A 15,029-nucleotide genomic window follows, 5' to 3' on the forward strand; every position below is an offset into this window, starting at 1 on the left:
AATCGTCGCTTCTCCTGGATTAACTTCGGCTGCCCGACCTCCTTAACGACTCTTCAATTTACTCAACCAAGCGAAAGACCAACCCTTCTGGGACATAGTTTGGCTACCATGATATCGACTACCCGACTGGCCGGCACTACTTGGTTCCACGATTTCACGTGGATCATCTAATGAGATGAGGAAACAGCAACCGCTTTGATGGCATCAAATTTAATCAGCCAGGTAAAAATGATGCGCCAACTTTATTGAGCCTTCCAAGTAAAATTTAGGATACCATTGTCGACAAGCACTTCGTTTCAATGCATTATTGTTCTTCAATCTGGTGCTGCCTCCATAGAGGCATTCTTTGCTACTGGAAAATTGTCACCCAGCATTGTAGACCATAGACAAACACCTCCATCGACGCAATGGAACTCGGAAACCAAGGATTAGGCTTTATAGACGGAATGCAGGAAACATCTGAAAGTTCATAGACGCAACCTTCGGTAACCATCTGAAAGCAGCTACTGCAGGCAACAGAGGCCGCTGTCTTTGCCAGTGAATGATAAGCAAGCAAGTAGTGGCAGGCGTTCTCCATATGGAAATTGCATATGACAATTTCATTAACCAAAATCTGTGAAATCGCCAGCATTTGCCATTTATTTCCACAAAATAATCACGCACTCATGCTTCATAAATCCAGTTAGGTTCTCAACTATAAGAAACTGATACAAGTACACTGTGCAGAGGAGGTTACCTGGCTAAAATACAATGAGCAGCCACGGTTAACACCACCTAAATTCCGTAACATCCTATTTTTTGCACATTACAAAGTCATTCTAACTTTACATCCGTTGACCTGCCATGGGTAGTACTTTCCTATTCCTTTCAAAGGGGAAAATTTTGAGAATAGTGTGGTCATCAAAAGCTTAGATATGATACAGGTTGGGGTCGAAGGGGAAGAACTTTACCCTATAATGTATGGCAAATCAAATCCGCTATGCTACACTATATTACAGAGGAGCAGAATGACATTGCACCTTCCATTCAGCCTTTTAGATTGAGCCTCATGTTCTGAACCTTTACCAGTATTTTCAACTTCTGTTCCTCCACGTCTTTCAAAACCGCGAGTAATTTTCTTTGATATTCTTCACATTGCAGACTTGCATTTGCCAACTCAGATGTTAATTCCCGTATCTTCTCATCCTGTTCCTACATGAGGAAGAGACATGGCAATACATTAATTAACAATGGCATGAGCTCAATACATAACAGGGTAAAATAGCACATTCTCACATGGACAGCATTGCCGACACAAGCAGCTCCGGCTGAGGTTAGACTCAAGACCAATGAAGCAAATAACGTTCTGGTCATTCATTAAATATCTGTACAGAATGGCGACTCACATTGATCTACAAGCTACCATTAGCAGGACTAAGTTTCTAATGAACTTTAGCTGAAGAACAAATGACTTAAGTTCCACAAAAAGCCCCTTCAGAAGCAATATTAAGAGGAATAATCAGGAGCCCAAAGCTGGGAAAATTAGCAACATTCTTACTATACTACTTCTAAATGCACATGCAATGCCATATCCTGTGCTTTAGACTAGGAATGAGGGTTACTACAGAAACACATGGCCATATGTCTCTCTCTAATGCGAGTTCTTTACATAGAGAGACAGGAGTCAAGCATCATGGGAGGATTTATTACCAGGATAATTGTTACAACACAACTCACATATCTTGCTGGCAGCAAACAGCATGGATGTATAATTAAAGTTATGGAATAATGAGTATTAAACCTGCATCACCAGAGACAAATTTATCCTAAATTAAGAAAGAGATACAGAAAGACCTGAGTCACTGCCTACAAGAAACAAATAAAATTCTAGAAAGATTACGGTGATCAAGCATTCGGTATGGTGAAGGGGAGACTTGTGCCATAATAATGAGGGGACATAGTTCTTGCAATGTATTTAAGAATCATCTTGACAGTCTTTCAATTGTGTGATCTAACCTACTATTAGGAATATTAATTTCAACTGTTCGGCGGTTCTATTTGGCTACGGAAAGATATTTCTATTGTGTGCCACTACAACATAATAAGAATTTTCTTAAACCTACTTTTACCGCAACAATTAAAGGATCATAACAAAAAGGTGATAATAATCACATAGCAACCCATCCAATGTGAATATAATACCTCAATAACTAAAAAATCCTGGAGAAGGAAATAGATGAAGCAAGAATTTTTTTTCCAACAAGCCATAATTCAGTGAGCTATGCAGAGAGATTTCAAAGCGAAGGAATCCTCATCATACAGTGCAGAAAATCAGATAAATGACCAGCACTTCTGAAAAATAAGCCATGGAAATTTCAACGAGTTTCAGAACCTACTGTACAGCGAGATTGAGACTGGCATCCATGTATCAGTGTCTTCTGTTTGAGTCCAAAACCATGCTTCTTAGAGGCAGCAACCTTTTCTGCAGCAATTTGCAGAGCATCCATGGCCACTGTATAGCTATGTATGGATTCGGCCCCATCCTCTACGTATTTGATGGCTTTGATGCGTAAATTTTCATAACGTGCAGTGAAGGACTCCTGCGGATTACTTGTGAATCCGACCATATAGTCATCTAGTAATGACTCACTTTTGGCATTTCTTGTCCACCGCTTTAAAATATAGTCAGGTGGAAGTGTGAGGACATTCGTTACTCTAAAAACCGCTAGTATATGCCTACACATGATACCAGAAAATTCGAACATTTGGCAGCTACAACAAGCTTTCTTCCTGAAAACATCAACCTTAACAAAGTTGGCTTTGTGGTCTTCCCCAAATTTGGCAACTCGATACACAGCTTCCGATTCCATGTCTTTAATGATGGTTGCTGGATAAGCTAAAGTCTCGACTAATTCCTCCTGAAATTTTTTGAATATCTTTCTTGTATAGACATTTGCTGCTTGTTTTTCCATAGGAGAAGGTGTTTTCAGCACGGGGGCAGTATTTAGGGTCTCATAGTCAGATTTGATTTCTTTTTCGTGCCTACACGCAATGGCATTTTCATATTGCCTTATCAGCACCTGAAACTAGTAGATGCATTGATATATCCATCAAAGTATGAGTTAATGCTATCTTTTCCTTGCATCATCGACATCTCTCCAAAGAATGTATCCCTCAGAAAAACAGGCACCCATTTTTGGCGGGCATTGTACATCAGTTGAAGCCATTCATTATTTCTGAGACCACATCTTTCAAGCAGGGATTCCCAACATAATTCAAAGTCTTCAATAGTCTCTGGGACATTTACACACCTTTGAAACTCCGTTTCAAAATTTGGATTTGAGCAGTAAACATCTGACAATTTCTCCTGAGCTTCCCTAAAAACATTCCACCTACAAAAGCGGTGACGAGTTCCAGGCAACACCTGAGCCACTGCTGACCTAATAATCCCATCCTGATCTATTGTGATCGATACAGGATGGCTACCCGACATAGCATCAAGCCATGTCTGGAATAGCCAAATGAATGATGACTCTGACTCATTGAGGAGCAAGGCACATCCAAATAACACAGGCTGTCCATGATGGTTCCACCCAGTAAATGGGGCAAATGGGACTCGATAACGGTTCATCCTGTACGAGGTGTCGAAATTGACAGTGTCTCCAAAATATGCATAATTCTTTCTCGAATTTGCGTCAGCCCAAAAGATGTTCCCAGCCAGATTGTCGAAATCACCCTGGACAGCACAAAAGAAGCCGGGATCCGCAGCCTGCCTTTGCTTCAAATAATCAAGAACAAGCTGACCCCCACTTCCAAGTGTCCTCTGCCTACTACTGCTCATATAATTCTGGCAGTCAATTTTAGTAAAGCCAACATTATTTACGCCACCCGATTCCTTAATCAGCACAGACATCACACCGCTCGGGCCCATCCCTGCCGCCTGAAGGGTATCTATCAAACTCCTCGCAGGACCCGGAACATGCCTATGCGACCGGAGGCAATGCACCTTATCAGGCGGCACGAGCTCGTGATTATGTTCCTCAACGAATTTCGAAACAGCCCATTTCCCGGAGCTCCGCTTCTTCACGGTCATCTGCGCCTTACACCCGACCCGAGTGACGGTACGCCGCCGCTTCTTGGACTTACCCTCGCCGCCCCCACGACGGAACCCCTCGCGAGAGCACACGACCTGGCGGCACACGACCGAACCGTCCCGCCGCGACCTCTGGTAGACGCTGACCCGGGTGCCGAAACCTATCCGGCGAGCGTACGAGTTGTAGAAGGTCCTGGCGGCCTGCTCGGAGTGGAACTCCATGCCCTCGCAAGGCTCCAGGCTCGGGTCCCCATCGGAGCCCGACGAGTCGCCGGCGCCGGCCGACGGGGGCCTCTCGACCCTGCCTCCGAGGCCGAGGTCGAGGCCGGTGCCGGCGCCGCCGTCCTCGCCGGCCGAATCGCCGACCTCGAACTCGACGACGTCGTTGCTAATGCTCACGGGCTCAAAATCCATGACCAAGCAGTGACGCCTAAGGTGCTACCGATCCGACGACGACCATTCTGCTCGTGCAAGGGAGCGCGAGCTGAGAATTGCAGAGCGAGGGACTCGATCATATCAACCCGAAGATTGAAAATTTGCACCTGGAGAACGGTGAACACTTCTAGCTGCAGCGGAGTCAATCTCGAGAGAGGAGGGAAAAAAATGAGGAAGGATAAGGATCGGGTACCGATCGCGTGCGGACCGGTGCCGTCTCGTCGTGTACCGTGCGCCGTCCGATCGTGCACTGACAGAATCGTAAAGTGTTTTTCTTTTTTTTAATGACCCAGGGATTTCGTACAACCGGTAGCCGGCGAGCAAACCCCTAACGCGACGTTAGTGGATGACCCACCACCTCAGCGCCACATTTAAGCCACCAAATATTTTCCTCTAAGTTTTGAACCCTCACCTTTAGAGAATGATCAGTGAAGCTCTTATCCAGCGGAATCATTACGGCGATAATGATTCTGAAAGTTTGTTACTCATTAACACGCGGGTCAATTCCATAAAAAGACATGAAGTTTAGGTGTTGTCCAAATTTAGCATGAACTTTATTTTGTCTAAAAAAAAGGTACGAATTTTAACTGTTATCACAAATCTGACTCGAACTTTATTTGAAGTAAAATAAAGTAAGTTTATTACAAATAGGCTTCACATCTCTATTTAACTACAAGATACACGCTTTTAGTATCTCGCTCTGCTTCCAATCAAGTTTCTGACATTGCGAACAGCTTACCATTTGTTAATTGATCTAATGGCCCTAGCTATGTGTCTCATTCCCTGGAACTGAAACTGAATTTTTTTTTCTCATGAGAATCATTTGTAAAGTTCACCTCATTGGAGGGCAGACTTAAATTTAACACTTCCTCCAAACACTCAAATGCAACATCATTTTGCTGTGTTCGATATTATTGCTGACGTGGATGACTATAGAATGAGGGTTAATGGAAGGTCAGATTTGGGATACAAGTTAAAGTTTATGTTTTTTTTTAGACAAAATAAAGTTTGGGCTAGATTTTGGATAACACCTAAAATTAGTGTTTTTTTTAGACAAAATAAAATTCGGGCTAGATTTGGACAACACCTAAAGTTTGTGCTTTTTCTTTCAGATAAAATGAAGTTCTGGTTAGATTTGGAACAACACTTAAAGTTCATGTTTTTTTTATAGGATTAGTCAATGGACACGCTGGAATAATAATTCGATAACGATTCTACAGAACTAATAATCAAGTAGAGAAAGTCACCGACCCATTTGAAAATTACCACCCTCTCGTGAAATTTATTAGCCATATTTGACAAATGCACAGTTTCTACTTTCGTAAAAATTTTATCCTAACGACAGATCAAGAAATTTTCAGTCCGTAACTAAGAATTTTTTGTGTTCCAAGAACTTATGCTTAATTGCCCAAAAGAAAATTAACGAAAGCCATCAACACTATTTGAAGGATTATCATCATCCCTCAAAAATTACAAATCACATTCAAAAGATGCACGGCGACCGCTTAGGAGATTTCAAAAAATTTCTCCTTACAATATACATAAAATTTAAATCTTAGAAGTAAACTTTTAAATATATAGTTTACAATTTGGTAGATTCATGGTTGATACTAAGTTGCTATTTTACGAAAATATTTACGAAAATTTGTAAACCCTGACTAGGAAGCGTGAGGGCTATCGTGAACACACTTTTAAGTCCCGTAGCCCTTGTCTAAATTGTGTACAGTTCAAGTGATGCAGTAAGTAGAATTATGTGAAAAGATTCATTTGAAACTCATGTCTACTTTTTAAATTTTTTTCTTTTTAAAGTACCTACGTAGTTGATATTCGTTCACCGTCGCAGATGAAATAGTCAATAAATTAAGTCTCAACAATTAGAGTATTTTGCTAACCAAGATTGCACTGAACTTATAGATGCTACCTTTGGCTAAGAGAACATACTAAGTAGAGGTGTTAAATGGATCAATGACCCATTTATAGACTCATTTCTAGTTAAATGGGTCCTTAATGAGTCAAGCCTCATTTTCCAAAACACCTATAATTGGTTTTGAAAATAAAGAGGCTGAAATATATTGGTCTTAAATGGGTTTGAGAGTATATCTATTTAAGACCTATTTATCAACACATTAAAAATGAACTCATTTACAGAGAGACTCTCTCTTCTCTATTTAAATTTACAAAAATATTTTTTTTTTATAAAAACTGAAATTATAATTATTTATTATTTTAAAAAAAAAAATTTTTTTTTCTTTCTTCTTCCTCCTGGTCGCCGGGCACGGCGATGGCGGCGACTAACCGTGCAAGCCTCGAGTTCGAGCTCACCCGACGCCGGTGAGGCTCGAGCCTTGCTAATCTGGCAAGACTCGAGTTCGTAGAAGAAGAACAAAAAGAAAAAGAAAATTAAAAATTATATTTAAAAATTAAAAATAATTAAAATTCAATTTTTAAAAATTATAAAAATTGTCCATTAAATTTGTATTGTATAAAACTATTTTAGTAATATCATTCTTTTAAAACATATATATAAGAAATAAGTTTCTTTAAATTTAGTTAAATAAATCGGGTATAAATCGGGTACGGATTGGGTTGAGTATGAATCGGAAATTTACATTAAGCATAAATGGGTCATAAATGGGTTAATGGGTCAATTTGGGTCGGACCACTACTAATCCGACCCAAACCCGACCCGACCCACCCATTTAACATCTCTAATACTAAGTGCCAATAGAGTAACGATCGCTAGAAAGAATTCACATGCATGGAGTCGAATTTAGTCGACGGACTACCATAACCTTCCAAGGTAAGCTCATATATTCAATTCAAGGAAGCAAAATCTCGACCCATTATCTCAAGCGTTCGAAGTGCTCAAGTCCCTGAAGTGCTTCTCCTATATTTGTCCCTGGTTGGGGGGATCGAGAATCAGATATCACGAGCTATACGCATTGACGGGAGAAGTTGGCGCTCGCATTACCAGATCTCAGATAGGTTGTAGCACTTCAACTAGGAATTTCCTGGGTGAGAAATCCGACAGACAGTTGTACAGATTTACCTATAGTTCAGAACGTGAACTCACAGTACTTTAAAACTTAGCAAAACAATCTGAGTCTCCCAAAGTTCGTGGAACAATCCTCTGGATTTTCCATCCAGATACAGCAACTGAGAAAGACGGCTAACCTAAATTTATTACCACCACCTTAAAGTAACTCCACCGCAATCCTGATTCATAAGGAAAACGAAGAGTGAAGGAATGTACAACTGTACAAGAGTTGGGCACTCCAAAAAATTTGGTCACTCAAAGTGGTGACCCATTGGAGGTAGGCATGGACATAACCGAGAGAACGTCGGTGACGGAAGCCATAATGCTCAGAGCTGCCTTCAGAACGTCTTGCGAACACCCTGGCTTTACAATAGTTCGGACCTGGGATGGAACAAAAAACAAGGCAATCAGAGGTGAGCGCAAGAGTGTACTCGTGCTCCAAATGAGGGAAGAAATTAGGTCACAGAGAATGTTTCTGTGTTCTGTGTATACTGCAAAACGACTAACTCTCGTTTTTCCTAATAGACCAAATTTAGCTTTCTCACTGTGCATGAAGTTTTCATAATTATACCCACATAAGCACCATTATTTAGTCCTTGCTAAAAGCCATTTTAGGATATTTTTCACTTTTTGCTGACTCATTATTTAATATCGATTACATTGTAAGGGGAAGATCACTAATACTTGCATGCACTTGCTATTAGACAGAGAGAGATCATATAGTTATTTCGAATTAGGATCGCTTCTAAATTCTGATCTTTCTACAGTATAATTCCATAATCCCAAGTAAAACCATCAATATATCAATCTAATGAGCTTGGTGTACTGTTCAAGCTCAGTTAAACATTCTACCCGATTTTCAATTTGCTTGTTTTATGTCAAGCAGGATAATAGGATATAACATGTCTCAATAGATAAATTTGAATACCTTATCCAGATGTTCCTGGAGCTTCTTAATACGGCCCATGTAGTCCTGGTCTTCCACACACAGAGTTACTGGCTTAGAGTCCACACCAGGGCCATCAAATTGAAGGGGTCCTGGATTTCTATAGACGTCCTCCATCAAGAATTTTGTTGCATTTTGTCTCAGCAACCTGCACAAATTCTCCACTCAAAAACTTGGGAAATAATTCAACTTAAGGTACTATACAAGCATCTCAAGATACAACACTGGGATATATTCCTGTTGTTTGGCTCAGTAGAGAGAAAATGGTGACAAGATGCAACAAAACTGCAGATCAACCAAGCCAAAAAAAAAAAAAAAAAAAAAAAAAAAAACCAGAATTTTTTTGGCATTTTAGATAACTGTAACTAATCAAGCCTGTCAAAACTCATAGACCATGGAGACTTACTCGTAGGCTTTTCCTTTCAAGTCCACAGTGGCTGGATGAATTGTAGGTTTCCCAATGGATGAGGCCGCTGGATTTTGTGCCCATCGTTTGACAGTCATCATTGACTGGTCATTGCATTAAAATTGGTGACATAAGTACTGTCTCCCACAAGTAATTAAGCTAGAATTATATGAATCCTAATGGCAATTATGAAATTCAGAGTATTCGCAGCAATAATGTCAGTAAATGATGAACGTACTGCAATGGGGGCAGCACCACAGCGCCACTTATTGACAGGATTCTTCAAATTAGTTACAGTAGCCATGTAACCATTCAAGCCAGCAGCTAGAATATGGTAGCAGATATGCCCAAGAACCTGAACAAGAAATATTTCATAATCACTTTACTATTTTGAAAAAGAGACCAAATGCTCTAGGAGGCCACTTACATAAGCATAGTCGCAATCAAATTTTGATGGTAAAGATCCCCGAGCTTGATAACCAAAGAAGTGGCATATAGCATTGAATTTCTTCCCCTTGTATGTTCCTTCTTTCTGTTGAAAACCAAAACAAATCACAGACTTAAGATCTCATGAAGATAAAAGAGGGACTCTGGCATAAAGTGATATTTATATCCTTGTTCAAGGAACGCCATGAAAGAGCAAAAACATTATGCTGCAGTCTCAGATGCGACTCACACAAAATAAAGCAATAATCTATAAGGATGAAAACAACAGGATGGGAACAAATATTCAAATGTTCAACTATTCCATAATCTTCCAAAATCTAAACTAAATTAGCCAAAACTGCTCTAGGTAAAATTTTTGTAACCCATTGTTCTGAAGAAGCATCAGCTTGTCATGTGAATGACAAACATTCTTATATTTTTATCCCTAGATATAAAAGTCAGGCAAAAGAATCTCATCTGCACTCATGCAGTTGAATATATCACAAAAAGCTGCAAACCATCAACTTTTTCAAATCCCAGCTTAGATAACCTGAATAATACAAAGACCTATAGCAGAAAAGAAAAGCTAACAAAAATTGTAAATAAAAGGTAGAGGGGAAAAGGTTTGATTTTCCTAACAGGCATAATTTTTCTTGCAGATTAGTTCAACTGTGTGCTGAACCATGATCCCTGACCCAATCACAGTATCTTACCATCCGCTTTTTCATTTCTGCCTCCACCAGATGTGCTAAAAGTTTTTCAGTTTCAATCTGAAAACAAAATCAAACATGTATTGCTTACTACAAATTATACATTTCAATGAAGTGTTGATAATCCGTAGGCAAGTAGATTACTCCTTTACCTGGGACAACTGAGCAGAGTCATCTGACTCAGGGAAAAGGATCAGCTGTAATATCAAAGCTCTTAGTTTAGAAATGGAATCACAGCTCATCCTTAAGTATTGAAAAATCTATTGAACGACTACAAGGCATAATTGTACCTGTTTTCTGATGAAGGGTGGCAAAAACTCAAATAATGCTGATGCCCAGGGTGAAAGTTGAGAGGAAATGTTATCAGCAGAAACACCTAGCTTGAGCAATCCGTGAATTTCCTGAGAGAAGAACTTACTGTTAGTACAATATGAGTCTAAATTTTTAACTTCAAAAGGAGAAGTCCCCTTTGAATAAGAACCAACAATAGCATCAAAAGGAGCAGAAGGAGTACCCCTTCAATTTTTACCTCTAATTTCCTTTTATTATTTTGGGTGTTCTCTCCTATTCTTTTATGTCTGTTTGTTTTTTAATTTATTTTGGGTTGTTTTCTTCTTCTTTTCCCCTTTTGGATGTTCTCTTCTTCACAAGTATTACCTTCAAAAGGGCATAAACTTCAGGAATGCTCTCTATCAGTCCTTCTGGCAATAGGATGACCCCGTGGTACTTTTCTGGTTAAAAGTTATGCATGTTCAGTCAGATGAAGTCCACTACAAATAATAAAAAAATATAACATGAATGTAGCGGGAGAAGAACCTTGCACTGCTCTAGCTTGAACTGCATCACAGATTTGTTTTGTAATGTCAAAAAGAGTAAGCTTTGATGCAGCAACTTCCTCTCCAAGAATCACCTGAAGGAAGGGGAAAGAAAAAGAGAATAGCTGAACAATGAGATTCTCTCTTCTAATCTTAAACTGGCAAACTGAACATGCTAACCATATTCGGATGGGACTGGAGAGTGCATTCCAAAGCTACGTGCGATGCCTTCCGGCCCATGAGTCGGATAAAATAATAGTACTGCCGATAAATGTAAAGAACTGTTAAATTATTTTCTTAAAGGGGAAAAGAATAATGAAAAGCAACTGACATGCACATGATGCCAAGCAAAACTAGACGAATATGAGAGATGAGGCTAACATGCATAAATATATGGAGAATTGAAGATTCATCGAGATAAGACAGAACAGGAAAAGTTTTCTGATACTTAATTGTACATTTACCCATGCTTACAAAAACATCAGAAACAATCAGCATCACAATTGGTGTGTAACTTAAATCATCTAATTACCTTCTCAGCTGAAAGGGCATCTGTGCAGACATTACTGATGAGTTGGGAATTCACCTGAATGTAGAAAAGAAACAAGGAGTTTTAGCTTGCATTTAGAGATGAACAACTTAAAAAGGCTTTGAGTAAACACCACTTTAACTAGACTCCTACCCAGAAACGTGAGGTAGACAATACCCTCTAAAACAGTTTTGCATGCAAAAGAAAATGCAATCACAGATCATATACACTGGAACATATTATCGATAAAAAATGTCTTTGTAAGAATTTACTTAGTTCATCCAAAAATGCCAATGCCAATGCCACCCCCAGAATCTAGTAAATGTGAACTCAAAGAAATGAGGAAAATAATATATCTAGTCTGTAAAATATCATCCAGCTCTAAATTGTGCCATTAGTCATTTCTTTGAAAGTAATCAACGTCCTAGAGAGAGAGAGAGAGAGAGAGAGAGAGAGAGGATTATTTGTAGGCTTACACCAAGACCAATTTACACCAGGAAGACAAACGCCAATTATTATAATAATCTGTTGAAGATTCCAACTAAAAACTAGTCCACTGCTGATGTCATTCCCCGAGGTCTTGGATTTTGACCGATATGATATCTCAACGACTCCAAACTGATAAAATTGGAAAATGCTGTAATATTCCTGAGTCCTGACAACCCAGATTCCATCTTACTATGCAAGTGCTACTTGCACCTGAAAAACCACTAAATTTGAAAAGGAAAAGAAAAAGAAAATCGATTGCCCTTCAGTACCTTACAAATTGTATCAAAGCCAACATTAGTTTCCACAAATTGATTCTTCAAATCTCCATTCAGTGTCACAGGAACACCAACCACCTGCAAGAATTAAATTAGAATTAACAACACGGTGCTGCAGGATGCCCTATTATGGATCTTTTGGATGCCCCACCTCTAATAGGACTACTAAGTTCATAGTGTCTCGAAAAATAAATAAGAGGTAAAGTTTGCCCCTCTGGTAGAACGGTACAGAATGACCACTTTATATTATAAACTTTAAAATGCCGTGCTTCTCAAGGTTCGAAGATGAAATACCTTAGTCGGGCATTTTGCTTCAGCAAAAGTTTCGGCAAGCTGAGCAGCATCCGTGTTTGACGTAACCCCTTTATAGATGTTACAGAGACAAAGCTTAGAAACCAGAAATTACAGTCAATAACAGATGAAAGACATCTCGAAAATTTTTGCAGATATATCATCATTACCTCCAATAATGACAAGTCCATCCAATTTCAAGTCATTGCATGAAATTAGTGCAGCATTAACTTGCTCTGTTGTTCTTATTTGATCCTTTGTCCGACCAAGCAAGTCATAACCGCCTTGATGAGAACCGCCATGTCAAAATTCATAAAATTGGCATCTCTAAAAAAGAATTTCTCAGGCCCAAATATACCTTGGTTTTTGTAAGTTGACAGGATGTCATCCGTTATCTCAAGAGTTTTCTGAGCAAAAAGACCTTCAGAACCACCTGTTCAGGAAAGCAACAATCAGTCAACACCATTAATGTAAGGCCGCAAAAGGAGAAGACAAACTATATACGAGAAATCCACTCACAAAGAAACCATTTTATGATAATGGAGAAAGATATTAAGTCAATACACAATCTGACAACTTTTTGCCCACAGTGTGTTTTTCCTCTAATTATGCAAATGGAAAATTATCTTAGTTTCTCTCAAATTGTTACACAAAATATAAAAAACAGGAGATAAGCCAATCATAATACATTGACGGCAAAGAAAATAACATTTGAAGGACACATCAGGATTCGGGCAAACATACAAAATAGAAACGACTAATCTAAATCAACCTGTATTTGTGAAATGATTATTGAAAACAAAAAAACTTGCTCGCAATTATAACAATTTTTAAAGAAGTCAAGTCTGACATGTTCATGCACAAGCAGAAATGAGGGGAAAATTGCAGCTTACCAAGAAATCCAAGCAACACATTCTTAGGGTTGTGGATCTTCAGAGCGTGGTAAAGACCCCAGATAACGTTATGTCCTCCCGGAGATTGTCTGCCACAGAATACTATACCCACCCTGTATAAGAAGTCACATAATAGCCTTAACGAAAGCTACGCCAGACATAAGAATATAAATTCCAAGCAATAACTACGAAAGTGATAACCTATCCACCCAGCAAATAATACTGCCAACCCTGCATTCCATTAATCAAGTGTGGAAAAACCACCAGAACAAAGAAATGAGCGCCCGCAATTGCTTCGCTACTGTCATTCTGTGCGAGGCTTTGCATTTCACCAGACGGACCGAAGATTATCTAAGATGCTGCTTAAACAAAGTGCATAAATTTCCTAACTCTCAGTAGATAAAATCATCATCATCGTCAGACAGGGACACCGAGAAAAGTCAAAACTCAGCTACATCATCTAAAACGCAAAAAGCTGTCTTGTATCAAGTAACCTGATAGGCGGATGCTCCGTTATAATCAGAGCGTCAGGGACGTTGGCAGTCGCCCGGAGGAAGTGAGCCAAAGGCTGGCCGTAGGTGTGCGGGAAGTATCTACTGATGGAATGAACATCGGCAGGATCCGCCGCCGTCGTGGCATCGCCGTATTCCACCCTGACGGTCGTTCCCTGCAGGAAGAACGATCCTATCAGCGAGCGTCCACCACTCCAAGCAAAGCAGAACTACTTCCACCGCAGACCGCGAGAGTCACCGGCCGGAGCGAACCGGTTGCCAAATATCGAACTAGCACTTTCACGGTCAAGTCCATGCTCACGTTCACACGGAAAAGAATGGTCCATCGGATTGAACAGACCGATGGAACCAGCGTAACCGCGTCAACACGTTCTAGAACAATCCTCGATCGTCAAAACCGCTTTCAGATAATTCCTAGCGTGCCGAAGTCCGGGCCGGAAAACCAGAGGCGAAACGAGGAAGGAAGAGAGAGAGAGAGAGGGGACGTTGCCTGGAGGCAAGGAGGGAGCTCGGGGTGGTAGAGGGAGCGTTGCTTCTGGAGGTCGGAGAGCTCGCGGGGAATGCCGTAATCGGAATCCATTTCTCGATGGCTTTTTGTGCTGCTGCTGCTGCTGCTGCTTCGTCGGCCTTCGAAAATGGCGGGTTTTATATACGGAGAGATGGAGATGGAGAGAGAGAGAGGAGGGCCCGGAGATATACCTCCAAACCGGTCAGCCCAGAGCACACCGGTTTTGCTGGGTTTACGCGGCCCCGGGGGTCTTCCCTAACGAATTCGCCTCCGTTTTGCCGCGTTTTTACGACTGTGCCACGATGGGTTTTGCTCAAAGGTTGACGGAATTCTGGGGTCTGTGGCTATAAAAGCTGGCTTTGATTTTAACGAATTTCATCGATTTAAAAGAAAAGAAATGAAGAGAAAAGTTGAGCCGATAATCCGACCCTCTTGAGTCTTGATTGATTCGAGCATTTGACTAGTATATCGCATGAGATTTGAATAGGTCCCAATTCGAAAAGCGCATCCATCGCGATTGAATAAAAGTTGAGTGCATGCAAAGATAGACATGGTCACATCTCGTGAAATTTGACTTTTTAAACCTGTAGATTAATTTTGATGACGCGTGCGCGTTCTTTACACTGTTTGAAAACGAGACGTCTCGAAAGAAAGAATGAAGGGGGAGATATTTGTAAAGGAAAAT

General features: G+C 40.2%; 2 protein-coding genes across 2 annotated transcripts; both read right to left on the reverse strand.

The window, feature by feature from the left end:
• Positions 1 to 612: 612 nt before the first annotated feature.
• Positions 613 to 4,667, reverse strand: LOC104450352 (protein FAR1-RELATED SEQUENCE 5). The gene is given in 3 exon segments (XM_010064873.3): positions 613 to 1,191; positions 2,376 to 3,058; positions 3,061 to 4,667. Coding segments are annotated over 3 exon segments (2,274 nt in total). The 5' UTR covers positions 4,487 to 4,667; the 3' UTR covers positions 613 to 1,026.
• Positions 4,668 to 7,493: 2,826 nt separating this feature from the next.
• On the reverse strand, positions 7,494 to 14,489 carry LOC104450354 (pyrophosphate--fructose 6-phosphate 1-phosphotransferase subunit alpha). The gene is made up of 19 exons (XM_010064875.3): positions 14,327 to 14,489; positions 13,819 to 13,991; positions 13,325 to 13,437; positions 12,790 to 12,864; positions 12,602 to 12,715; positions 12,435 to 12,502; positions 12,135 to 12,218; positions 11,380 to 11,433; positions 11,028 to 11,108; positions 10,849 to 10,942; positions 10,690 to 10,763; positions 10,323 to 10,433; positions 10,185 to 10,229; positions 10,036 to 10,092; positions 9,324 to 9,428; positions 9,135 to 9,251; positions 8,897 to 9,000; positions 8,473 to 8,638; positions 7,494 to 7,925 (listed from the first exon to the last, which is right to left on the reverse strand). Exons 1-19 carry the CDS (start codon positions 14,414 to 14,416, stop codon positions 7,800 to 7,802), a joined length of 1,851 nt encoding a protein of 616 aa, XP_010063177.1. The 5' UTR covers positions 14,417 to 14,489; the 3' UTR covers positions 7,494 to 7,799.
• Positions 14,490 to 15,029: the final 540 nt, after the last annotated feature.

This window comes from Eucalyptus grandis, chromosome 6 (assembly GCF_016545825.1).
Source record: "Eucalyptus grandis isolate ANBG69807.140 chromosome 6, ASM1654582v1, whole genome shotgun sequence".
NCBI lineage: Eukaryota > Viridiplantae > Streptophyta > Magnoliopsida > Myrtales > Myrtaceae > Eucalyptus > Eucalyptus grandis.